Raw genomic sequence first — 25,786 nt, 5'->3', positions numbered from 1 at the left:
CCCATATATTTGGGGACTAATTAAATCATATCCATAAAGTTTCCCCAATTATAAAATTCAAATTTTTTATTGCTCTCGGATACATTTCTTGATTGTTCGATATACTGCAAATGATACATTACTAAACGAGACGGTTGTATCTGAGACGTGAGAGGGATGTATCCGAAAGAAAAATTTTATAATCTTTTAAATGGCAGAAAATTTTAGAGATTATGATATCTTAAATTGTATGCTTATGTAATTTTTCTTCTTTTTTTTAAAACATTTTTTTCCAAAATAACTCATTGCAATTATTTAAAGTCATATTTTTATTTTTCACGCACATATCCAAAAAAAAATAAAATGCAAACAGTGTTTCTGATCTTGGTATACCATGTTATACAATAATATTATACATGAACTATAAACAATGCGTGACATATAAGCGTATAGTAGTGTATAAGAGGTATTTATATACACTCTTCTGCGAAACTTCCATCTCAAATGGATAAATAAAAGAGTAAATTTTAGGAATAACAAAGATAAAAAATCAAATAAGCGCTCCATAGCTATAATTTGGCTATGTGCACTATTTAGACAAATTATGTTTGTTATGGAGCATTTGATTGTAAAAACGTGAGATTTGTATATGTTCTTTGTATTAAGCTAGAGCGGGAGCGAGACGGGAAGAGAGAGGAGAGAGGCAAGTAAGAGAGGGCGGAGTGTGGAGAGAAATAAATTTTATATGTACATCGGTTAGATAATTGCATATATATAACTATTACGTATATGTAGCAATGACAGTTTTTGTATATCTACTTAAACTTTGAATTCGTATACAATTGAATCGAGTTACAACATTTGTATTTGTATGTCATATTTCTTTCTTGCTTTATACAAATACAAGCTACGCATTGTAGTTTGCATAATTTCTGTTTGTATAAAGCGAGAGAGAGAAAAGCAAAAGAGAAATAGACAGATAAAAAAATTGTATTTGTATAATTGTCAATGTATATGATAGAGAGATATGTATTTTGTATTTGTATATAGTCTCCCTCGCTTTATACAAACAGAACACAAATTATACATTTCTGTTTGTATAAATTAAGAAAGACAAAGAAGAGATGACAAAAAGAGCCGAGTGGCGAGCGAGATTCCAGTGAGAAGCGATTGACATGAAGTTTATTGCGAATTTAAATTAAATGAAGCAGTATCTATTTTATTTATTTTGAATTAATAATTTGCTATAATGCACAATTTTCCCTGAAAAAAAATATTACCAAATAGCTCAAATCTTCATAGAATAACTTTAAAATTTAACACAAATTAATCTCAATCACCAATTTGTGGAAAATTTAAACAAATCACAAAATCTATTTGCGAGTTTTCAAGCTTTTATAGAAACTCCAAGAATGAAGTTGTTATTTTTTACATTAATCCACCCAATAATGTATACATACATCTTTGACGAAAAACATGAATATCACTTTCAATCAGTTTTTAAGCTTCAAAATATTTTTTAAAAAAATCAGTCACAAATTGAAAAATAATCATTTTTCCTCAACATATTTTAAAGAGAATTATGCAAAATAACGAATATTTAGCATATATTAGGTATTATATCTATAATTTAAAAAATATATATTTTACGGCTACAGTTTCCCCAATTCTTGATATTCGCTTGTAACTATCAAGCCTTATGCCTATTAAGTTTGCTATTTCAAAAGTTTTTTCTATTTTTAATTATGAAAAAATGGACTAAATAAGGTAAGATATTTGATTACAATCTGTATATTTGATTCATAATTACTAACTCGGTTAATTGATATGAAAGTGTTTGACTTACTAAGAAGTTTTAAATGAATTAAAGATATTTGAAATTTTACTATCTAAAATAAATTATAAATATTTGTTTCTAAACTCACTAATAAAAATTTTAAAATGATGTGAGACGATAGCGTATATTGTATGTAGAGAGATTGTATATGCATTATGCACAAATATACTTATGTAGTTATATGTATTTCACTATTATTATAGATGCAAATACAAGATATATTCCACTACAATTTCTTATGCATGCTAATACGGTATATTACACTAATATTATGTGCATGAATACGAAATGAAAATGATGGTAAATTTTGTAACTAGCAAAATCTCACAATTTTTTATTTTATTTTTTTTGAAATTGAACACAAATAGTGTTATTTACGAATTTTTCTCCACAAAATAAACCAAACGACTAGTCTGCCTTGAACTTGGGTTCCTTCGCAGCTGAACTTCAGGCCCAATTCTCAATTCTGACGAACAGGCCCAATTGTACTCCAAAGCTCTATAAAATCTGTATATTCTATAGGTATATTTCACTCGGGGCTTAGAATTTTGCTCATAATAACTAGAGCTGTCAATATGGTCTAGTCCATCTCCATCCGTGCTAATCAATATAGGCTTTATCATTTTACGGGTCAGGCCAGGCTAGTCCATTTTTAGTGTGGGCTAGAAAACAACCGGCCCAACCCATAAGTACGTGGGCTATAGGTTTTGCCGGACCAACCTATTTTTCAAAAAATTATATTATTTTTAGAATTATTAGATTAAATTATAAATTACAATTTAAAAATATTATCATAAATATCGACAAAATAATATTATATGATGTTAATGTTACTATTTTTTAATCAAATCCACAAATAAAATTGTCTTTACAATATTTATTAAGTTTTTTTTTCAAACAAAAGTATAAATATTTAAATAGAAATATAAACTAATTGTTTTGAGTTTGGACTCTTTTTAATTTTAAATTTTAATATTATAATATATTTTAGAAAAAAATAGCAAATTAGTCAAACTCCCTAACATAATTATTAAAAATATCTATACTTTAAAATAATTAGTGAAATTATCAATATGTCAATATTTTACCAAATAAAATGTATCTAATATAATTAATTTCCTTTCCTTTTATTTCTCAAATCAGGTCCCACATTCCACTTTTATCTCTCATTACTCACTTTCCCCTCTTTCTAGTAACTAACTCTCAATTTCTCCCTTCTCTCTCTTGAGTTTTTCACCATTGTTCTCTTCTTTCGTTGTGAAAATCAGTTGTTTTATTTTCTTTCAATATATTCAAGAAACCTCTCAATTCTTTAAAAATATTGTTCACCCAATGATAAAGGTACATATATTGTACCTTTTGAGATTTCTCTCTATTATGTAAAGACACTATCAATGAAATATAAAGAAATTTTTTTGGGTGCCCGAAGATTTCAAAAAACTTGTTGAAGACCAAGAACAATTTCGTATATTGAAGACTAAGAACAATTTCGTATTAGTTTGTTTTGCATTTATAAATTTTTCTTAGAATTTTGTATCGTTTCTCAACTAATATTCAAATTACTATGTATGCTATTAATATTTGTATTTATTTAAAATCTCATGTCGTGTAGTTTATGAATCTTGTATTTGTTCATTATTGAATCTATCCCAAATGTATACAAATTACATATGTATTTTATTTATATGAAAAACAATTTCCTATTAGTTTCTTTTTTTTTTTTTATAAAAAATATTTCAGAATTTTGTATCCTTTCTCAATTTATATTTAAAATCGTATATACACAATTAATATTTGTATTCATTCAAAAATCATGTTGCGTAGTTTATAAATTTGGTATTTGTTCCAAAAATTGTATTCATTTTAAAGGTATGTCAACTAGTTATATATTTTATTTAAGAACGATTACAACTAATATTCATTTATTCCTTTTCAATTCTATATTTCATTCTCACTTTTTCATGATACTATTTTTTTTGTATTTTATATATTCCTATATAAAATTCTAAATAAAAACTAGAACAAATAGAAATACAAATAAAATACATATTGAAATGAATATGAAATACAAAATTTTTGAAGAAAAAAAAATAAATAGACAAGGAAAAAATATATGAATACAAATATGTTTCTTAAATAACTATAGATTCATTTGGCATACCTATTGAAATGAATACAAACTAATAAAAAAATTGCATGTTTCATTATACAAATACAACATAAAACTATAATGTATATAAATAAAGTACACAAAAAAAAGAACAAAGTTTAAGTTCTCTTTGAATGTAAATGAAAATTAAGTGATCCTTACCTTTTTTTTGAAATATTCTTTCCATTGATTTTCTCCCTTCTGTTATTAAATGATTGTATTCTTTAAATAAAAATAAATAATAAAAACATAAATAAGATACATAACAAACTAAAATTTTGACATTTTAACTAAATATTGAAAATGTTGCTAATGATCCCTCTTAAATGTTAAAACATTGACATTTTGAAAAATTTTCCTTGCATTTTTAATTAATTTTTATTGACCCACAAGCCGGCCCTACCAATATTTCTCAAGCCCTACAAATCAGCAGGTTTATTCAGGCCGGGCTAAAAAGTCATTTTCTCAAATGGACTCCAAAAATCGTAGCCCAACCCTATTAAATCTCGAGTTAGATCAGGTCAGCCCAACAGGCCTAACCCATATGACAGCTCTACTCATAACGTATATGAAAAAATTGTATAAAATTTGTATGGAATATGTAGATCTCTCTCACAAAGCTTAGAATTTCACTCACAATTTTCGTGTATGAAAACTGTATAAAATTAGTATGAAATGTGTATCTGATTGTATAAAGTTTTTTTTCTCGAGTCAATTGCCTATCGAAGCTTGTATTGCGATTTTTCGATTCGCAGTTCAATTCAAACTGTGAATCGCAAAGACAAGTTATAAAACTGTAATGAGATTAGACATAGATCTTCTCAACCAAAAGTAGAAGAACGATGTTACATTTGGATTGCACTTGTCCCCTGAACATAAGGAACTACTAGTTTCTCTATTACAGAAGATATGGTATCTGGACTTTTCGTTCCCTGTAGATCACAACAGTGAATTGCAGAAACAAAAATATGAATACAAGTGGAAAACAAAATGTTGTAAATTGATCTGTTCTGTAAGCTACTGTAGAATGTGTGATTCAAGAACGCGCAAAATCTGTCAAATCTAAATGAGTTTTTTCTTGCGAAAGAAGTTCTTCAGATAGAATACTTGAAGAACTGCAGCTGCTATGCATATACCAAGAGACATTATACTTAACCATGCCACTCTAGCATTGGTTTTCTCGTTTTCTTCCCTCATTACTGCTTCCCTGCAAACAAGATACAAGAATATATAACATGTTAATTGTGAGGTAGGAGACAAAAGAAGGATAAAAGCATCGGTTACACCAAGGTTCTGTAAGAACGTTTTCATAATTTCTTCGTGAAACTGGTTATTTACAGTGCAATACTCGTGAAACTAGGTTCACTACATAAACCAATGTTTATTACCCTTCACATTTTTAAAACTATTTGCAGCTCTTTCTACTTAAGGACAGTATCAGAGAATTACAAATTTGACTTATCCACTATTCTACATTCCTTTCTCCACGATAAGTTTCCTCTGTTGTATGCATGAAAAAATCTACGTCTTATCACTATAAATATGAAGACGCAGACTCCAAGAGGGAAATATTACTCAAAAATTTGTAAAAATGAAAGAAGACACCATAAAACAAGAGGGAAATGTATAATAATACCAAACAGTCAAAGTATTTGTAATAGAAATGAAAACAAACAGCAAGCACATATTATCCGGGATGTGGAGCACATTTGAAAAGGTTAGCATGTACTTACCTATCCTTCAGGTACTCTAAATTCTCATGAATGGCTTGCACTATCCCTTCAAGTTTCACCAACTCAAGTTCGACACCCTACAAGGATACATATATGATGAAAGAATACAACATGCGGAATTAAAAAAGAGGAGCATACACTATAACTAATCCCCAGCTAATCTGGCCTCGGAGGAAATGGGGCAGATGGAAAATATATACTTGTGAACTTACTTCTATCTTTTCCTTCCTTGCAACTGATTCCCAATCCTTTGCACTGATTCCAGTCTTCCAGTCAATGCCGATAGTAACAGCTTTAGCCCCAGGTGCATGGTTGTCCATCCAAAAGCATGCCAAGTAGTTACCAGCCTCAGTGGTTGTGAAAGCAAATTGACCATGTGTTACATTCTCTTTATGGTGAAGATTGTTTCCAAAAGGTGATGTGACCTAAAAAGTATGTTGCAATGACCTAGCTCATTAAAACTGAACCATTTAGTGGAAAAAAGTGCAAAAGTAAATTACTTTTCTCAAAGGTTAATTAACCATTTGAAGAAGTTATGCTACTGTGCTTATCTGACCCGAGATGATAATTCAAGCAATATAGAGCACTTTTACAGGAAAACACACTCAAGTGTTATAACAATTAACACCTAAAATTCATCTAAGACCCTAACAAAATAACTACGTCTCACTCTCAAACAAGTCGGGGCTATATGAATCCTCACAGTGCATGTTTCTCCACTTAAATTCATCTCAGGCCAACATTATTCGTAAATTGGGAAGGATGAGAAAAAGATAAATAAAAGACAATTTCAATGCATGATCATTTTATGATACAAGAATATAAATTATACAGGCATCATTTCCTTTTTTATAAGGTAATTATACAAACATCATTCAACACTACTAAATGCATCTTACCATCTTTCACCATGGGTTGTTGCCCATCACCATATGAATGTGTGTTGTCACAGTATTGACCAGTACATCATTAACTGAGAATCTGACCCCATGAAGTTCACCAAAAGCATACCAATTACGGCACTGAAGCACTTTACATATTTATTCTGTATTTTTATTCCAAACTTATAGGTAGCTCTCCAAGAAACAAAATCTGTGATTTGTCATTTCATAATAGATCTCTAGCGTTAATCACAAGGCAATCTATCCACTCTTTCTGACTAGTATCTCAGCTTCTTAACATCTTTTTTTTTCAAGGTGTGTCTTTCTTTATCTCTATAGTTGAATCCATGAAATGTCTCGAAGAATTCGATTTCAGAATGACGAGAGGCATCTATGGTTCAAAGAGACACCAGGTACACAGGACAAAGTGATTTAAGGAGTTGGAAAGGTGAGGCTGCTAAAACTAGAGCTATAATGAGTTGACTTAGAACGCAAGGTAGCATAATTTTTTCACAATTTCAACATATACAAGCATGATCTTCCTCAAAAAAAACAACTAGGAACCTTGTCTTTACAAGCAAATTGGAGTAAGTGCAAAAAACAGATAATTTTTTTTAACGAAGCTGATACCATCTTTACTATAGTACCTAGTTAAAGAAATAGGTCAGCTATGTTTTTGATTTCACCGCATCCATGAGAGAACCAAGTGCCTTCCACCATAAGAAAATCTTATTTGACTAAAGCGACAACAAACGACACTATAGTTTAACAATGCAACACACTCTTGACATGACAAAGAGTAAGAATAAGTATTAGAGCGTTGAAGAATATACTTACTATGTCAGTGCCTATCTCTGTAGTTGAGACCTATCTAATCTTGTTACTTTGTTAATATGAATTAATGTCTATTCGTCTATCTCTATTTACGTGACACAAACTATTTTGCAATCAAACTCGTAATCTTGAGAAAGAAATCTCATATGTATCACGTAGTAACATAAATTTTGAAAAAATAATTATTCTCTTAGACACTCCCTCCGTCCCATTTTATATGTCACCTTTTTACTTTGCACTTGCATTAAGAAATGATATAACTTTACTCTTCTACCCTTATTTAATGTTTTCTTAAGTCAACTTTATAATAAATGATGAATACATTTTCAAGATTAATTAACTATTCTATCGATGGTATAATAGGCAAAATATGGTCATTTATGCAAAAAATTTATAAAATGACAAGTATTTATAGAAAGGGATGCAGGGAGTAATTCATAACATTTGTTTCAATAAGTCAAGTTACATTCTCTGGCTTGAAACAATTCAATTCAAAATTTGAAAATAATTCACCTGAAAAAAGGAAAGCAATCGAACAAACTGAGTCCAATAAGATGTATAATAGAGATTATTTTATAAATGAAAACCTCATCGATTCTATACATTTAACACAGAAATTGCTCCCAGTGTACAATTTAATAGCCTTTTATTTTTTTTCTATTGTCTCGAAATTAACTGTATTGAATTGACTTCGAGGATCAAAACTAGGAAGATTTAACAATCAAGATATTCATAATGTGCTTAGTGTTTTGCAATAAATAAGCATCAATTATTGCAGGAACTTAAAATTAAGACAATTTTAAATGCAATCGCAGAGTCAAAGCGTACACAAAATTGATCAATTGGATCTATGCATCCTTCAGCTACTATACATCTCGCAATATCAATTTTTTTGTTAGCTAAAATTAGAGCACAGATAATATAGGCTATGGCGGTGCCTTACCTTGACAGAGATGGTGGGGACAACATTAGCTTGAGCGTGTTCTTCATCACCGATTACACTGTAATCAGCCAAAACGACGACGTTCGAGTGGATATCCTCCGACAAACACTTGGTTCCCGAAGTCGGTAACTCCATCCATATCGCTTCCGCCACCGTTATCACCGTCAACAAAAGCAGCACAAGTTTACAGAGCTCCATACTTTGATTCTACTGACGGAATCGGAGTTGAGACTTCAGATTTGAAGTTTCAGAGGAGAAGAGAAGACTTTTTGAAATGTTAATGTGAGTTTTGGGGGTAGTTTTTCAGATTCTATTCGTTGAATGAACGTGCATAGCACGCACTGCTTGAATAATGGCGAGTGTGAATAAAGCGCGTGGGAGTGAGAGACTAGATTGGCGCCACGCAATTTCTTCAACTATTGTCCAATAGGAATGCATCTTTTACGACACAGAAGGTTACATGGACGGGAAAGTTGCTCACGCGCCTTTGCTAATACTGTTGCTCACGATTCTTTCGCGATTTTGCGATAAGAGAATACCGAATTTAAAGAAAGAGAATTGCTTAAGAAAGTTTTATATTCCTTAATACTTGGAATATTTGCTCGATGATTTTACAAATGAATGTCTTTTATTTATAATATTTACTTAAGGGTTAATATGTAAATAATAATTGTTACACAATAAGTTTTCGACATACTTATAAATAAGTCATTTTCTAGAATTCTCTATATAACTAGAACGTATTCCAAATAACTTTCATGTAAATTCATAGAATTTTAAAGTCATTCAAGGAATTTTTCATATATCTTCATAATATCCTTTTAATGCAAGTCTTTCACATAGATCGACAACTTTATATGTGTCACCTGGTGCCTAAGTGGCACGATGATATGTCAGGTCATCACACTTTTCTCTTTACCTAATATTGCGATGATTGCGATGCATTGTTAATGCATTAAGGAGTCATTTGGTAGAGTGTATTTAAAAAAAATAATGCATACATTAGCCTTGTGTATTACTGATACCTTGTTTGGTACTGTTTTTCAACCTATGTATAATACTCTATTGTGCATTAAGATGTATATTGCTAAATACCATAGATTTCTAGGTGTTAGCAATGCAATGTTTTCAATGCATGTTGTTAAGTTGCTCAACAATGGTGATCAACACCAAAACAAGATGAAGCCATGGCAGTTGATTAGGAAGAAGAAGAAGACATTAGAAATACTGATTTGGAGAAAATGGAAAAGCTTCCTTTTCTGTATTGATTCCCTCAATATATATACAAGAGAATTGGAGTTTTGTGTTTAACAAATACAAAGATGTAAAATGTAAAATGTGTGACTAACTAACTTTCAAACTCTAACTAACTTGATGTGACATCTAACTAACATTCTAACTAACATAACTAACAAACTAACATAATTATATTGTTAATATCCCTCCTCAAGTTGGCAGTGATGATCTTACAGCCAACTTGTTGAGTAATGCTGAATGTTTAACTCCAGTAAGGGCCTTTGTGAGTATGTCTGCTAGCTGTTCAGTAGTGGAAATATGATGTAATGAAATGAGCCCCTCCTGAAGTTTATTGCGTACAAAGTGACAATCGACTTCAAAATATTTGGTTCTCTCGTGGAAAACAGGATTGTGAGCTATGTGTATAGCAGACTGACTATCCCAAAAGACAGGGATTGGTGAAGAATCAGATATAGTTAGCTCATTTGTCAACCTGTGAAGCCAAACCAATTCACCTACAACCTTCCTGATGGATCTATATTCTGCTTCTACAGAAGATAGTGAGATGGTTTCCTGCTTCTTTGATTTCCAACTGATTGGACTGTTTCCAAGTAAAACCAAATAACCACTGACTGATCTTCTTGAGTCTGGACAAGATGCCTAGTCTGAATCACAATATGCTTTGATTGAGCAATCAGGATCTTTGGATAAATGAAGGCCCAGAGTTGGATCTTGTTTCAAGTACCTAAGAAGATGAAATGCTGCCTGCAGATGTGGAGTTCTGGGATCTTGCATGAATTGACTCAAATGTTGAACACTGAATGCTATGTCCAGTCTAGTGTTGGTAAGAAAATTCAATTTTCCCACTAATTTTCTGTAGTATGTGGGATCAGGTAGTGGAGTTCCTTCTTTGGCTCTTAGTTTGATATTTGGATCAAGAGGAGATGTAAGTGAACTATGACTATAACAGTCATATTCTTTTAGCAAATCTAATACAAACTTCCTCTAGGAGACAAGTACCCCTCCTGGTATGTCAAGTATCTCTAATCCCAGAAATAATGCAATCGACCAAGATCCTTAATCTTAAAAGTACCATCCAAGTAAGCCTTTAATTGTGTAATCTCAGTAGTGTCTGTACCTGTGAGAATAACATCATCAACATAGACTGTAACAAAAACAACTAAGGCACCAACCTTTCTGTAGAAAAGTGAGTAATCGTGATGTAAATGTACATATCCTCTGAGTGATAAAGCTTCAGTCAACTTGGCATACCATTGTCGACTAGCCTGTTTTAGACCATAAAGAGACTTCACACTAAGCTTAAATCATCCACAGCAAGCCCTTGTGGTAGTTTCATGTATACTTCCTCATGAAGATCACCATGAAGAAAGGCATTGTTCACATCAAGCTGAAACATCTCCCAACCCTTTTTAACAGCACATGCAATCAAGGTCCTCACAGTGGTCATTTACACCACTGGAGAATAGGTCTTTGTATAATCTACACCAGCTTGTTGAGTGTAGCCTTTAACTACTAGTCTGGCTTTAAACCTTTCAATGCTACCATCAGATTTATGCTTCACTTTATACACCCATTTACATCCAATTGCTTGTTTTCCTGCAGGTAATCTCACAAGATCCCAAGTATTATTTGCATAAAGTGCATCAAACTCTTGGATCATGGCATTTTGCCATGCAGGACTTAAGACTGCCTCCTCATAAGATAAAGGCTCACTATCATGGCAAATGTTTTCAACCATTGCTTGACTAATAGATGCAATGTCATTGGGAGTAATGTGATGATGTTTGGTGAACATGGCATTCAAATAGAAATTTTTGTGAATGGGAATAGACTGTGTGGTAGGAATAGGAGTTTTTAGGATAGGGATTGAACAAATGTAATCTTTCAAATGTGAAGGGATCTTGTTTTCCCTTTGTGATCTTCTGTGCAGTATTGTAGGAGGAGAAGGTGATGAAGTATTATGTGAGTGATGTATATTATGAGATGGAAGATTAGGTGATAAAGTTGAAGAAGTAGGATGCAATCTGTATTTTGATTTACCAAAGTGCTATCAAATATTAAATCAATACAATCAATTAAAATCATTTGAAGAAACAGTTTTGTCATTTAGAGAAACTGTACCAGGAATAGAAGGAAAAACATATTTGTCTGAAGTTAATGTGAAAGGAAACAGATTTTCATGAAATACTACATCCCTAGACACATGTATCTTTTTTGTGGCAAGACTCATCACTTTGTATCCTTTTGTTCCAAAAGGGTAACCTACAAACACATGAGGAGTGGTTCTAGGTTGTAGTTTATCCCTCTGAACTTTGGGTAATGTTGGATAGCAAAAGCAACCAAAAGATCTAAGTTGACTATAATTTGGTTTTCTCTTATATAAAACTTCATAAGGACATTTATTCTTCAGGTAGACCGAAGGAAGTCTGTTTATAAGGTGTGTTGCTGTAAATATACATTCCCCCCAGTATTTTATGGGAAGCTTTGATTGGAATAGAAGAGCTCTTGCTGTCTTTAACAAGTACTTATGCTTTCTTTCCACTATGCTGTTTTGTTGGGGTGTATATGGACAACTCTTTTGATGGATTATACCTTTGGATTGAAAGAAGAACTTGGTTTCATTGTTATTAAACTCTAGTCCATTATCTGATCTAACAATTTTGATTGTGGTTTGAAATTGGTTTTCTGTCATATTCACAAAGTTTTTGAGAACTTGTAAGGCATTACTCTTTGTACTCAACAAATGAGTCCAAGTTGATCTACTAAAATCATCTACTATAGTGATGAAATATTTGTAATTGTCATGGGTAGGTGTATGATAAGGACCCCATATATCAACATGAAGAAGTTCAAAAATGGAATTAGAGTGTGTGACATTTTGACTAAAAGGCAATCTTTCTTGTCTTGACATAGAACAGATTATACACATAAAAGGTTGTTTGTTTGAGAAACTGGCTGGAATGGTAGGTATTTTCCTCATTTTCACAAAAGTCACATGGCCAAGTCTATTATGCCACAATAGGTCTACACCATGTTCAGTAGATATAGCATCAGAAGTAGAAGAACAAACAGTATGATCAGTACATTTGTTATTATCATGTAAGGTTTTATTTGTAACCTGACTACTATTACTAGACAAAGAATAGTTATGATTGTTTTGAGATATGCAGCAGCATGTGGTGAACTTAGCAGGATTCTTCAGACATCTTGAACAAATAAAATAAAGTCCTTCTCTGCTACTACCAAGCACCTGAGGCCTCTTCACTGAAGGGGCCTGCAGTAAACAAGAAACACTAGTGAATAGAACTACACTTCTCATTGAAAGAGTTAATGAGTGAACTGACACTAGATTGTATTTAAAAGAAGGTACATATAGCACATTGTGTAGAACACTTTCAGATGTGATCACTACATTTCCAAATTCTATCACCTTAACTTTGTATCCATTGGGTAAAGAAACAAGCATAGGATAAGACATGGTTTGAATATTGGTTAGTGAGGATTTGTTAAAGGTTATATGGTTTGATGCTCCCGAATCAATGATCCATAAGTTAGCACTTGATTTGAAATATTCACATGAAGATTGCCAAAATCAATAGATGAAGAACATACTATAGTACCTGCAAAATTCACAGAACCAGCTTCCATGTTTGAATTGTTTAAATCAGCTCCTTCAACTCGAAAATTCTGCAAAAGTTTCATCATGTTATCATATTGATCTTTAGTAACTGTGACCTTTTGATTCTGATTACCCTGCATACAATCTTCTCCTTGTGCAGATATCATATCATCAGAAGGTCCATGAACATTAGCTACAACTCTCCTTCCTCTATATTCATGATTATTGTTCTGCCTTGCATGAGATCCATTGTTCCTGTTAGTCTGATTAGGATATCCAATCAACTTATAACATTTCTCCTTGATATGTCCTGTCTTTTTGCAGTAACTACAAACCATAGCACTTCTATTGCTATTGTTAGCTGGAAAATAGTTGGACCCTCCATAATTGTTGTTACCTGAAGTATTTCCAGAGTAGATATCATTAGAGAATGATGCTTTGTAGTTCCTTCCTGTTGATCCATTTCCATTATTATTAGATGAGTTCACATTCAAGGAAATTGATTCCATAGGAATTTGATTAGCAGGTTTGAACTCTCTTTGCTTCTCCTCTTGAATCAACAAGGAGAAAGCCTGTGCCATTGTTGGAAGAGGATTCATCATAAGAATGTTACCTCTTATCACAGTATACACTTCATTCATTCCCATTAAGAATTGTATCAAACGTCTATCTTGTTCTGCTTTGTACAATCCATCCTTGGCTCCACAATTACAAGCACAAGAACACTGATTCTTTACATTTAAAGTACTCAATTCTTCCCAAAGCTTTTTCATTCTAGTGTAATAGACTGTGGTGTCCAAACTTCCCTGTGTGAGATCATTAATCTCCTTTTGAATTTGATATAACTTTGCTCCATTCGTTTGATCATATCTATCTTCAAGTTCCTTCCAAAGTTCCACTGAATCACTAAAATACTCTACACTATCTGCAATTTCCTTAGTGAGAGAGTTTAGGATCCAGGAAGTTACCATATCATCACATCTCTGCCATTGATGCAACTGGTTTGAACTTGCAACTGGTTTAACACAGCTACCATCAATGAATCCAAGCTTGTTCTTCACTGATAAAGCTCGCATAACTCCCCTTCTCCATGATCTAAATCCTGTTCCATCAAATTGAACTAGACCCAATACTATACCAGGGCTATCCGAAGGATGTATGTAGAGAGTGTTGTGTGCATCACTATTAACAGAAGTTCCTTGTGTTGAAGGAACACTTTCAAAACCTGTCATGATGAAGAATCGGCTGGACACAAGAAAATCAGCTAAACAAAGAAGAATCAACAAAAGATTCAGATCAGAAACATCAAGAATAGCCTTGCTCTGATACCATGTTAAGTTGCTCAACAATGGTGATCTACACCAAAACAAGATGAAGCCATGGCAGTTGATTAAGAAGAAGAAGAAGACATTAGAAATACTGATTTGGAGAAAATGGAAAAGCTTCCTTTTCTGTATTGATTCCCTCAATATATATACAAGAGAATTGGAGTTTTGTGTTTAACAAATACAAAGATGTAAAATGTAAAATGTGTGACTAACTAACTTTCAAACTCTAACTAACTTGATGTGACATCTAACTAACATAACTAACAAACTAACATAATTATATTGTTAATACATGTGTTAACTCAATTAAAGACCCAATTGACCCTCAATACCTTTTTTATATCTTTTTCGCCATAATAGTGAAGGACATCTTTGTAAATATTTTTTGTTAATGTAATACATTCTATTTTTAATGCATCAAATCAAACAATGCATAAAAATAATCTATCTATAATTAAGATATACATTGCTAATGCAAGCACAATTTTACGTTATTGAAAGCACCACTAATGGTGCATAAGCTGATAGAACAGCAGGCCAAGAAGAAGAAGAAGAAGAAACTTCTCTTTGAATTTTATGAATGATGTGTATTTACATTGATACCTATACATCACTATATATAGATGTTAATCAACTAACTAACTAGACTAGTTAAGATACCTAACTACAATTAATCATAACAAACTTTTGTAACTGATTTTTAACTAACTAGTAACCAACTTTTAATCTATACACTTTGACTCAACACCCCTCCTCAAGATGATGGCTGAAAGATATCTTTCACTCCCAGCTTGGCCATTAAATGTAGATGTGAAGCTTTCCAAAGTCCTTTAGTAAGCAAATCTGCTAGTTGATCTTTTGTTGATACATGTTGTGTCTTGATGATATGCTGTAATATCTTTTCTCTAATAAAATAGCAATTTATATCAAAATGCTTAGTTCGTTCATGAAAGATAGGATTAGATGCAATTTGAATTGTTGCTTTGCTATCACAAAATAGATTGACTGGTTGTTTAATATTGACTCCTAACTCCTTGTATAATCCAATAAGCCATGTAATTTCAGCCACTGCTGATGCCATATGCCTAAACTCAGCTTCTGCAGAACTTCTACCAACAGTTTCTTGTTTCTTCGACTTCCAAGAAATGACAGCATCACCAAATTTTACAAGATAACCTGTGACAGATTTCCTTGTTTGCATAAAAGTACCCCAATCTGAGTCACAGTAGGTTGTAAGTAATTCTGAGCTTTGTGAAGGCATAAACAAACCTAATCTTGGATCTGTTTTAATATATCTGACTACCCGGAGAGCTGCTTCCATGTGAGATTCTTTTGGAGCATGCATATACTGACTCAGAACTTGGACAACAAATGGTATGTCTATTCTGGTCATGGTGAGATATAGTAATCTACCTACCAGCCTTTGATATCTTCCAATATCCTTCAAAGGTTTATCTTCTTGTATAACTCCTGAATCACCTTGTACATGTAAATCATATTCAATAGAAGTCAACCTTACATTAGGATCTATTGGAGTATAGACTGGTTTTGCACCACTTAATCCCATCTCTGAAATAAGTTCCAAAGCATATTTGCGTTGGTTCATAACATACCCCTCCTTGGACCTAGCAAATTCAATGCCAAGAAAGAAAGTTAACTCTCCCAGATCCTTCATATTGAACTTGAGCTGAAGGTCATTCCTTGTTTGTACAATCAAAGACTCACAACTCCCAGTAACAAGAAGATCATCCACATACACAAGTACTATAATCAAAGAAGAACCAGTCTGCTTAGTAAACATAGAGTAGTCATAGTGACTCTGAACAAAACCAAGTTGAAGTAATGCCTTAGTTAACTTCAGATTCCATTGTCTAGGAGCCTGCTTGAGGCCATACAGTGATTTGTGAAGCTTACACACTTTAGTAGTTGTCTCAGACTTACTAAAACTAGGAGGAATCACCATGTATACATCCTCAAGAAGATCACCCTGTAAGAAAGCATTATGAACATCCATCTGAAATATAGGCCAATTTTTAGCAGCAGCAACAGCCAAAACTGATCGAACTGTAACCATCTTTGCAACAGGAGAAAAAGTTTCAGTATAATCAACACCCTCCTTCTGACTAAACCCCTTGGCAACTAGTCAAGCCTTGTACCTCTCAACAGCTCCTGAGGCCAAACATTTTACTTTAAACACCCATTTACAACCAATAGGATGCTTGCCAGGAGGAAGATCAACAATGCTCCATGTGTGATTAGCCTCCAAAGCACTGATTTCAGCCTTCATGGCATCAACCCATTGAGGATTAGAAGAAGCCTCAGTAAATGATTTAGGCTCAGAGAAAGAAGAATAAGCACTAAGTGCAGCATCATAGGAAGTAGAAAGAAGATTATATGACACATGATTGGAGACAGGATATAAGCAAGCAGTCTCAGACATAGGAGTAATAAAATCAGTCATCCATATAGGAGGTTTAGTTAGTCTAGAAGATTTTCTGAGACTAACAGATTCTGGTGGAGGAATGGGGAGTGAAGATATTGATTCAGATGAACTAGAGTTAGGATCTATAGAGGAATCAACAGGCATAGTGAGAGACTGATCACAAGGCAGATGTGTAGAAGTACAAGTATCATCTGTGAATTGGAACACAGGAAAAAGTGAAGAACTAGAAGAATTCATATGTTGAAAAGGAAAAATGTATTCTTGAAACACAACATCTCTACTAACAAAGAAAGTTTTTGTATATAAACCATAAAGTTTGTAGCCCTTTTGAAGACTAGAATAACCAAGAAATATAGCTGGAACAGCTCTAGAAGCAAATTTGTCTAACTTTTTTACCTCAGAAGCAAATGCAAGACAGCCAAATACTCTGATATGATCAAGAGAAGGAAGAGTGTTATACAGCAATTCATGAAGAGTTTTACCCTTAAGAATTTTAGAGGGTATCCTATTGATTAGGTACACACTTGTAAGAACACACTCTCCCCAAAATTTGAGAGGAAGATAAGATTGAAATCTCAAAGACCTGGCCATCTCAAGAATATGTCTATGTTTTCTCTCTACAATCCCATTTTGCTGTGGAGTATAAGTACAAGAACTCTGATGCAATATACCCAAAGTTGTAAGTAAAGCAGAAACTTGAGAATTGAAAAACTCACAACCATTATCAGATCTCAACACTTTGATAGTGCTAGAAAAAACATTGCCAAGCATTTGAAAGAAGTTATGTAAGGCTACAATAACCTCTGACTTAGAGTTCAACAGAAACACCCAAGTATATCTAGAGTAATCATCTACCAAAGTAAGAAATATCTCTTATTGTCATGAGTAGGAACTCGATAGGGACCCCATACATCAACATGTAATGTATGAAAACAAGCTGGTGTAGTAGTGGTACTTAAAGGAAAAGGTAATCTGACTTGCTTAGCAAGAGGACAAACAGTGCATAAATCAATACAGGAAGAAGACATATGCTTGCAACAACTAAGTGTTCTTAGTACACTAACAGGTAAGTGACCCAATCTTTGATGCCACAGAGTCAAATTTGAAGGTTTGTGAGAAGAAACCACATTAGCAGTTGTAGCTTGAGTTTGTTGAGACTTTATTTGAGTTCCCTGAGTCTTCAACTGAGTATCAACATGAATCACATATAGATCATTCTCCAGTGTGCCAGTTCCCCTCACATTCCCATTTGAGAGGTCCTGGAAAACACAATGATCAGGATAAAACATAGCACAGCAATTCAATTCCCTTGTAAGCATGGATACAGACAAAAGATTATAGTGAAATTCAGGAATATGTAGCACATTTGAGATCTTAGCTCCTCCTAACACTTGAGAAGACCCTATGTGACTAACATGTGCAAGACGACCAGTAGGTAGATGTACCTTGTTACACACATTCTTATCTACAAAACTGCACTGTGTTAACATATTTAAATTGTGTACCATATGTTTGGATGCACCTGTATCAATGATCCATTTGTCAGCATCAGGAATAGGAGAAGTGCCTATACCTGAAGCATGTGCAGTAGCATTATCACAATTATTCTTGACATTCTCTGGCTTAATCTGTTTCAAAAGCTGCATATACTGGTGTGGAGAGAAATGAGGATGAAATTACTGTTGTTGGGATAAAACACCAGAAGATACAGTAGGTTGAACCTTAGAGGAACAAGGCTCATTAGTTGTATTTTGATTATGCATAGGCAAACCAGGAGTATTGTCGAATCCTACATGATTAGCTGAAACAAAAGCAGTATTGTTTCTCCTTTTACCCTTCCAATCAGCAGGATATCCATGTAATTTGTAACAATTAGCTCGCACATGACCCTTCCAGTTACAATAATCACAGTAAAGAGAGTTATTACCGTTAAATTGTTTCTGATTAGATCTAAAACTAGCTCCCATAGGAGGATTAGACACTGACTGTGAAGTAGATCCTGATCTTAGCATGTGTCCTTTACCATTGCTAAAAAATGTCATAGTCTCATTTATTCCACCAACATTAGCTGAAACAGAGTTATCACTCCCTGTTGTGCTCGATTTACCAAGGATTCTCTGACTTTCTTCAGCCATTATAAGAGAATAAGCTTTGTTTACACCTGGTGCTGGATCAAGCATCATAATCTGACTTTTAGATTGATTATAAGATTCATTTAGTCCTAAGAGAAATTGCATCTGTCGTTGATACTCAAAATGCTCTACATAGGCCTTAGAACTCTCACAGGCACAGCCAGGACAAGGCATCAATGAATCATACTCCATCCACAATTCCTTAAGCCTAGAAAAATAGCTAGAAACAGACACAAGCCCCTGTTGTAGTGTAGCAATCTCCTTATGCAGATAAAAAATTCTAGATCCATCCACTTTGTCAAATCTCTCTCTTAGATCAGTCCACACTTGTTGAGCACTACTTGCATAGACTATTCCACTCAGTAATTCCCTACTTACAGAGATCATTATCCATGATAGCACTATAGCATTGCATTTTTCCCATAGATCATGTAGAGAAGAATTGAATTTATCCTTACTGCATTTTCCATCAATAAATCCTATTTTCCCTTTACCTAGAAGACCTATTTTCATAGATCTACTCCATAATGAGTAGTTTTCTGATCCAGTAAGTTGAATAGAAACTAGAGAACTACCTGGAGTATCACGTGACTGTAAGAAAAGTGGATGATGAGAATCCACCATTGTAGTTCCTCCTTGAACTGCACCACTGGTTGAAGATTCAGTCGGCATGATCAATTGTTGTTGTAATTGCGATCTTCAATAGCTTCTAGGACGATACAGTATTTCAATTCTTCTACTGCACTGAAAGCTAAACAATCGCATGAGCAACACCTAAGCTCTGATACCATGAAAGCACCACTAATGGTGCATAAGCTGATAGAACAGCAGGCCAAGAAGAAGAAGAAGAAGAAACTTCTCTTTGAATTTTATGAATGTTGTGTATTTACATTGATACCTATACATCACTATATATAGATGTTAATCAACTAACTAACTAGACTAGTTAAGATACCTAACTACAATTAATCATAACAAACTTTTGTAACTGATTTTTAACTAACTAGTAACCAACTTTTAATCTATACACTTTAACTCAACAGTTATATTAATACACTCTACCAAACCATCCGATAACTGTCGTATCTTGTCATTAAAATGCCACAAGTCATCTTATGGCTTCCTTTAATGCTTATTTCTTCCAATAGACAAGGTTTAATGATTGCCTCAATTTGAATTATATTACATAATAATAAAAACGAGCCTTCGTCTTGCTACACTTGTTATTCTTAGTTTAAACTCAGTGTAGTTAGACATAATTCCCAAAATAATTCAAATTAAACTATCAATCTCACAAGTCTTTGTGGGTATAATATCTGCATTTACATCCTATATAACTTGTATGACCGCTTATACTTGCATGTGCATTTTCGATACAAACTGACTATAGAATTTGTAATTGATATAATAACAACGCACTGGTTTACAAGAAATTAAGAACCTACCACATGTAATGCAAAATTATTATTATTAGGAAATTAAAAAAAAAAAGAGAAAAAGGATAAATATACCCTCGAACTATCGTAAATAGTATGTAGATATATACTCTCCGTCATACTTTTTGGACGTTGATGCCTTTGCCGTCCAAAAACTAAAGCATATATGCCCTTCACTCTAACAGAAGACTATATAGGGACAGGTGACACAATCTTATCCATCAATCTGATGTCAGATCGATGACTAAGATTATGACATTTGTAACACCGTTAATATAGAGAGTATATATGCTCTACTTTATAAACGCGGAGCACCAATGTCCCAAGAATATGACGGAGAATATCTGCGTGTATTTACGATAGTTTAGGATATATTTATTCCGAAAAAAGCTAATGCAAATTAAAATTATGCTGAAGCTGCTACTTTTTGTTGACTTGCAATGTACGTCAGGTAGATATTCCACACATAAGAAAATGTGTTGACCACAAGTGGCTGTCAAAACAACAACAAGAACGATATATAGTTATATTCTCAGAAAGTCATATAGAGTTTAAATTATATACATACGCGCACGAACCTGTAAATGAACAGGTACAAATTTGAATGTGATAAAATCACATATAGGCCAGTACATTAGACCATTAACAGCAGTAGGAACCAAATCACGTTTCAATCTTGCCACAATTTCTGAACTACTTTCACCTATAGTAAATCATGTACCAAAATCATTAAACTGCAATTAAGCTATTGTCTTTAATCAATTATTACGTATCAATTTTTGGTGTAGTGTAATACGCACTATACCTTGTGCTGCGGCGTTGATGGAAAAGAAGATAGCATTCATGGTAGGTCCATATAGTATCTGGCCTAATGCTATCTTTTTCAACGTTGAAACAACGTCGCGCTCTGGAAGGAATAGTGAGAGTGAGTTGTACCAGACATGAAGTGAAGGCCCTAAAATTACCATTGCAAAACCAGCTACTCTCATTGTTCGTATTAGATCATATTGCCCTGAAAATGAACCAGCTACAATTGTCTGTGGAGTGTGAAAAAAACAAACAAACGTATAGTATAAGATAATATTGATAGAGTTGAGAAGAATGTTTTGGGGCAAAAGAATGATTTATTTTATATTTTGGGAAAACTACGCGGCTAAGCAAACTTATACTATTTAATTACTCATCATAGCTACAGTTTGATATAATTACCATTTGCGACTAACATAATACATTAATTACGTGGGCTGACTTCAAGTTTGAATAATTAGTCACGTTTATTTACGTAAAGTTCGCCAAGATATACAAATATCTATTGTATAATATATAATTAGTTAACCTATATACATATACAATTTATCTCTCTCCCACTTTCTGCCCTCTCTTGCTCGCCTCTCTCCTCCATATAATATGACTGTAGCTGGAGAGTAATTAGGCTATTTTTAAGTAATTATATGTGAAAGTTTCCCTTTTATGTTTGCGTATTAATATCCATCCATGTTTGTGGATTATATTTAATTTGTGACATTCTAACTTGATCAGCATTCACAATGTACCTGTGCTGTCAGATCAGCAGCAGTGACAATAAGAGTACAAGTGATTGTCTTGGTGAGGATGGGACGAGAGTCGAGCATTTGTAAATACCAGCCAATGAATCCAACTTTGTTGCCACAAGAAGCTCCAACAGATGATGAGAAATGCCTACACTTTGACATTTTCTCTCTACTTGTCTTACTAATTTGTGAATACATCATTTTGGAATGTTGAAGTTGATGACATGAAATAGGATATTTATGGGCTAATTTGAAGCTATTTTTGATGAAAGAAACAAACATATTTGTTTTTTGTTTTTTTTTTTGGGTTTGGAAGTGAAAGAGAGAGGTCTTCAAACAAGCTCTTATGTTGGCTTTATATAATATGACATGATGAAAAAAAGTTTTAAGTCTCAATTAGTGAAGTAGAGGACTATAGGGGCAGCTGCATGCCTAATTTCTTGTGGATAGTTTGGCTGCCTATAATTTCTACCTACACATTCACCTTATAAAAGATATAATATACTATATACTAGTTGATTCAATACATTTTAAAAGATTAAATGTGCTACACATTTTTTATTACCATCGGCACTAACACTCTGTTTAGATGGTTGTTACGTATTATTTCATAATGTATTACATTTTTTATATTGTATTATATTGTTTTAATGAATATAACATTTGAATATGATTTTAGTTTAGTTAATGTGTGTTTCTAGAATTTCGATTATAGTCTAGGAAATACTTGTGCATGATCTAAAAAAATATAGTTAGTAATATAAAGGATGGGCTAAACTCTAAGATCTCCATACATTTCGTTTAGTTAATTTCTTTCAAACTATTCATGAAGTTCAAATTTTTAACAATAAAAAATCTTAAGAACGATTTATGGAGTTAAAATTGATAATTAGGAATATCTTTGTCAATAATTAATCACATAATCATCCATCAAAATATCTTCAAAGCTCAAATTTAAATTTCGATCTATTATAAACATATTGTTTTGCCACTACAAAAAATGAGGTTTAACAATTAATTTAGCTATAAATGATTTTCCGTTGCTAATTAATTATAATTTTGTCACCAAAATAAAATATAATTAATATCTGATATAATGATCGATTAGCAATGGAAGTATAAATTTGTCGCTCATGATGAACAAATATATTAAAGACTCGAAATATGGAGAGGAGCTCGTTTCTAAAATTTTAGACTGTTTAGAGAAGATTTTGGTTGATCAAAGATTGAACGACTTCATGTTTAGTCATTTAAGTTTCTTCAAAGTTCGATTTTAAAATTTGACATGTCGCAAACTAAAATGTTTTGACTTAATGTTAAAGAATGACAAAAGTCCCACATCGGTGATTAATGAGATGGGTGGACTCTTTATAAGGCTTGGACAATCCTCCTCCCTTTGAGGTAGCTTTTTGGGGTGTGAGTTATGCCTAAGACCTAATTTCACATGGTATCAGAGCAGGGACTGTCTCACCCTTGCCCATGCGTGAGGTGAGGTGTTAAAGAATGACAAAAGTCCCACATCGGCAATCCTCCTCCCTTTGAGCTAGCTTTTGGGGTGTGAGTTATGCCTAAGACCTAATTTCACACTTAATAATAATAATATATCAAAAGCTCGAAACATCGAGAGAAGCTTATAACTAAAATTTAAAATTGTTTAGAAATAATTTTGAGTTGGTCGGGATTGAAAGACTCCCCTAGCCATTAAAGCTTCTTCAAAAGCTCGATTTTACAATTCAATATGTCGCTAAAATGAATTATTTCGAGTGAATGATATATCAAAAGACTCAAAACGCCAATAGGAGCTATGTCTAAAATTTGAGACTATTTAGAAGAAACTTGAGTAGATGGAAATTGAAAAAACAAAACTAGCATGCAACATATATGAATATACATCTTTGATACATAATTATATATCATATATACACTATATACACTATTTATATAATATAGTTACATTACATATACATAAGGCCCTCTTTCTAGATTGTTAAATCTCTTAAAAATATTGTCAAACTTAATTGGTGAAAGCTAACGCTGAATTTAAGTAAATAATGGTTCACTTTGTAAAATTTCATATGAAGTCCAAACTTCTATTTTTTCAATTCCAAATCGTTTCTATTTAACATTTTTTGAACTATTAAATTGACAGAAATCATTTTTTTTTAAAAAAAAGGAGGGATGATATTGCATTTTTTTCTCAATAATGAAAAAATAAACATGAATTGTGTTAGACGTAACTGTTGGAACACAATAATATTGTGTAAAGATAAATAAATTTTATCTTATTTGTCCTAAAATTTTGTTTTGAGGTAACTGTTTGGAACACATATAATATTGTGTAACGATAAACAAATTTTATATTTATTTGTCCTAATATTTTGTTTTGAGGTAATTGTTTCGAACATATATGCACAATAAAACATGAATAATAGATAGAGGTGTCAAAATGGGCTGGCCTAATCTAACCCAATCCAACCCTAACGGGCTAGAGAGTTAAATGGGTTGGGACGGGCTGACCCTTTAAATTAAAGGGCCAATAAAATAGCAGTCCAATCCAGCTCTAAGTGGGCCACGGGTTGGGACGGGTTGGCCCTTCAATCAAAAAAATGAACAATATTACTCTCTTAGAAAGAGTATTGAATGTTGACGTCTATGAACATAACATCAATTCATACAAAATTCATTTACAAATCACACACTTCGGTGAATACTTACAAAAATACACTTATGAATCACCCACTTTGGTGAATACTTACAAAAATACATAATAGCCAACGTAAGATTTAGCGGATAAATGTTGATCATTCCATCATTTCTCTCACAAAAAATTAGCTAGTTTAAAAGATTTTCAGCAACACAAGGCAGCCTAAATACTTGACAAATATAATTTCTAAATACTACATGACTCATTAATTAATGTTTTACAATTCCGCTTCTACTTCCACCATCAATCACATTTGAATCAACATATGATATTATTTCCTTAAGAAGTTCATCTTCATCTATAATCTACCTTGCAAGATGATATTGCAACACACTAGATTTTTTATTTTTCAAAATATTTATTCATAAAATCTTTATAAATAAAACACTATTAAAAATATATACAAAAATATTTTAAAAAATTAATAGCCTACGAGTTGGCCTCAGAGGCTTGCGAGTTGGGCCTACGAGGCAACGGGCCAAATGGGGCGGGCTAAAAAGACTTGTTCATAAATGGGCCAAAAATATTAAGCCCAACCCCACTTATTTAAAGGGTTGGATTGGGCTGGTCTTACGGGCCAAGTCCATTTTGACGGTTCTAATAATAGATAACATGTATATTTATGTTAGGACACATACGATAATGCTAGAACATTATAAATTTTTTTAAAATTTGATTAGATTAATACTTCTTGAAGTGTGATAGGAATCTTCAAGCAAGTTCGTAAGTCTAATCCTAAATTTTTATCGTGGACTCTTTCAATATTTGGATGGACAAATATTGTGTCACATTCCGAACCTAAACCCTGTACGTGGCTAGCACTACTGAACCATTATTGGTCTCCAAGCGAACTCTCATCATGACTGACTCCAAGCAAAAAATTAACATCATAAAAACATCGTTAAATTTGCTAAACTCAAAATAAGACTCAATTCAAACGTCAAAAGGTACTCATTTCAAT

At 32.9% G+C, this 25,786-nt stretch overlaps 3 protein-coding genes across 3 annotated transcripts; all 3 read right to left on the bottom strand.

The window, feature by feature from the left end:
* Positions 1–4,751: 4,751 nt before the first annotated feature.
* On the bottom strand, positions 4,752–8,687 carry LOC101248833 (transmembrane emp24 domain-containing protein p24delta3). The gene is made up of 4 exons (XM_004250278.5): positions 8,357–8,687; positions 5,911–6,123; positions 5,699–5,775; positions 4,752–5,172 (listed from the first exon to the last, which is right to left on the bottom strand). The coding sequence occupies exons 1-4, from the start codon at positions 8,552–8,554 to the stop codon at positions 5,028–5,030; spliced, it is 633 nt and encodes a 210-aa protein (XP_004250326.1). The 5' UTR covers positions 8,555–8,687; the 3' UTR covers positions 4,752–5,027.
* A 9,992-nt stretch (positions 8,688–18,679) lies between these two features.
* LOC138339679 (uncharacterized) lies at positions 18,680–19,807 on the bottom strand. The gene has a single exon (XM_069291556.1). The coding sequence runs from the start codon at positions 19,805–19,807 to the stop codon at positions 18,680–18,682; it is 1,128 nt and encodes a 375-aa protein (XP_069147657.1).
* Positions 19,808–20,474: 667 nt separating this feature from the next.
* LOC101248537 (protein SYM1-like) lies at positions 20,475–23,745 on the bottom strand. The gene is made up of 4 exons (XM_069291364.1): positions 22,125–23,745; positions 21,377–21,608; positions 21,150–21,274; positions 20,475–21,064 (listed from the first exon to the last, which is right to left on the bottom strand). The coding sequence occupies exons 1-4, from the start codon at positions 22,401–22,403 to the stop codon at positions 20,978–20,980; spliced, it is 723 nt and encodes a 240-aa protein (XP_069147465.1). The 5' UTR covers positions 22,404–23,745; the 3' UTR covers positions 20,475–20,977.
* Positions 23,746–25,786: the final 2,041 nt, after the last annotated feature.

Source organism: Solanum lycopersicum, chromosome 11 (assembly GCF_036512215.1).
Source record: "Solanum lycopersicum chromosome 11, SLM_r2.1".
NCBI classification, from domain to species: domain Eukaryota; kingdom Viridiplantae; phylum Streptophyta; class Magnoliopsida; order Solanales; family Solanaceae; genus Solanum; species Solanum lycopersicum.
Note: the sequence above shows the minus strand (reverse complement) of the source record. Positions and strands in the feature narration are given on the sequence as shown.

Coding starts and splice junctions, on each gene's coding strand:
- LOC101248833 (XM_004250278.5), bottom strand. CDS start 8,554: ATGGAGCTCTGTAAACTTGTGCTGCTTTTGTTGACGGTGATAACGGTG. Junction 6,124..8,356: donor TCCCCACCATCTCTGTCAAG/GTAAGGCACCGC, acceptor CATACTTTTTAG/GTCACATCACCTTTTGGAAA. Junction 5,776..5,910: donor CAAGGAAGGAAAAGATAGAA/GTAAGTTCACAA, acceptor GTATCCTTGTAG/GGTGTCGAACTTGAGTTGGT.
- LOC138339679 (XM_069291556.1), bottom strand. CDS start 19,807: ATGCCGACTGAATCTTCAACCAGTGGTGCAGTTCAAGGAGGAACTACA.
- LOC101248537 (XM_069291364.1), bottom strand. CDS start 22,403: ATGTTTGTTTCTTTCATCAAAAATAGCTTCAAATTAGCCCATAAATAT. Junction 21,609..22,124: donor CTGCTGATCTGACAGCACAG/GTACATTGTGAA, acceptor CACACTCCACAG/ACAATTGTAGCTGGTTCATT. Junction 21,065..21,149: donor TTGTACCTGTTCATTTACAG/GTTCGTGCGCGT, acceptor TTGTTTTGACAG/CCACTTGTGGTCAACACATT.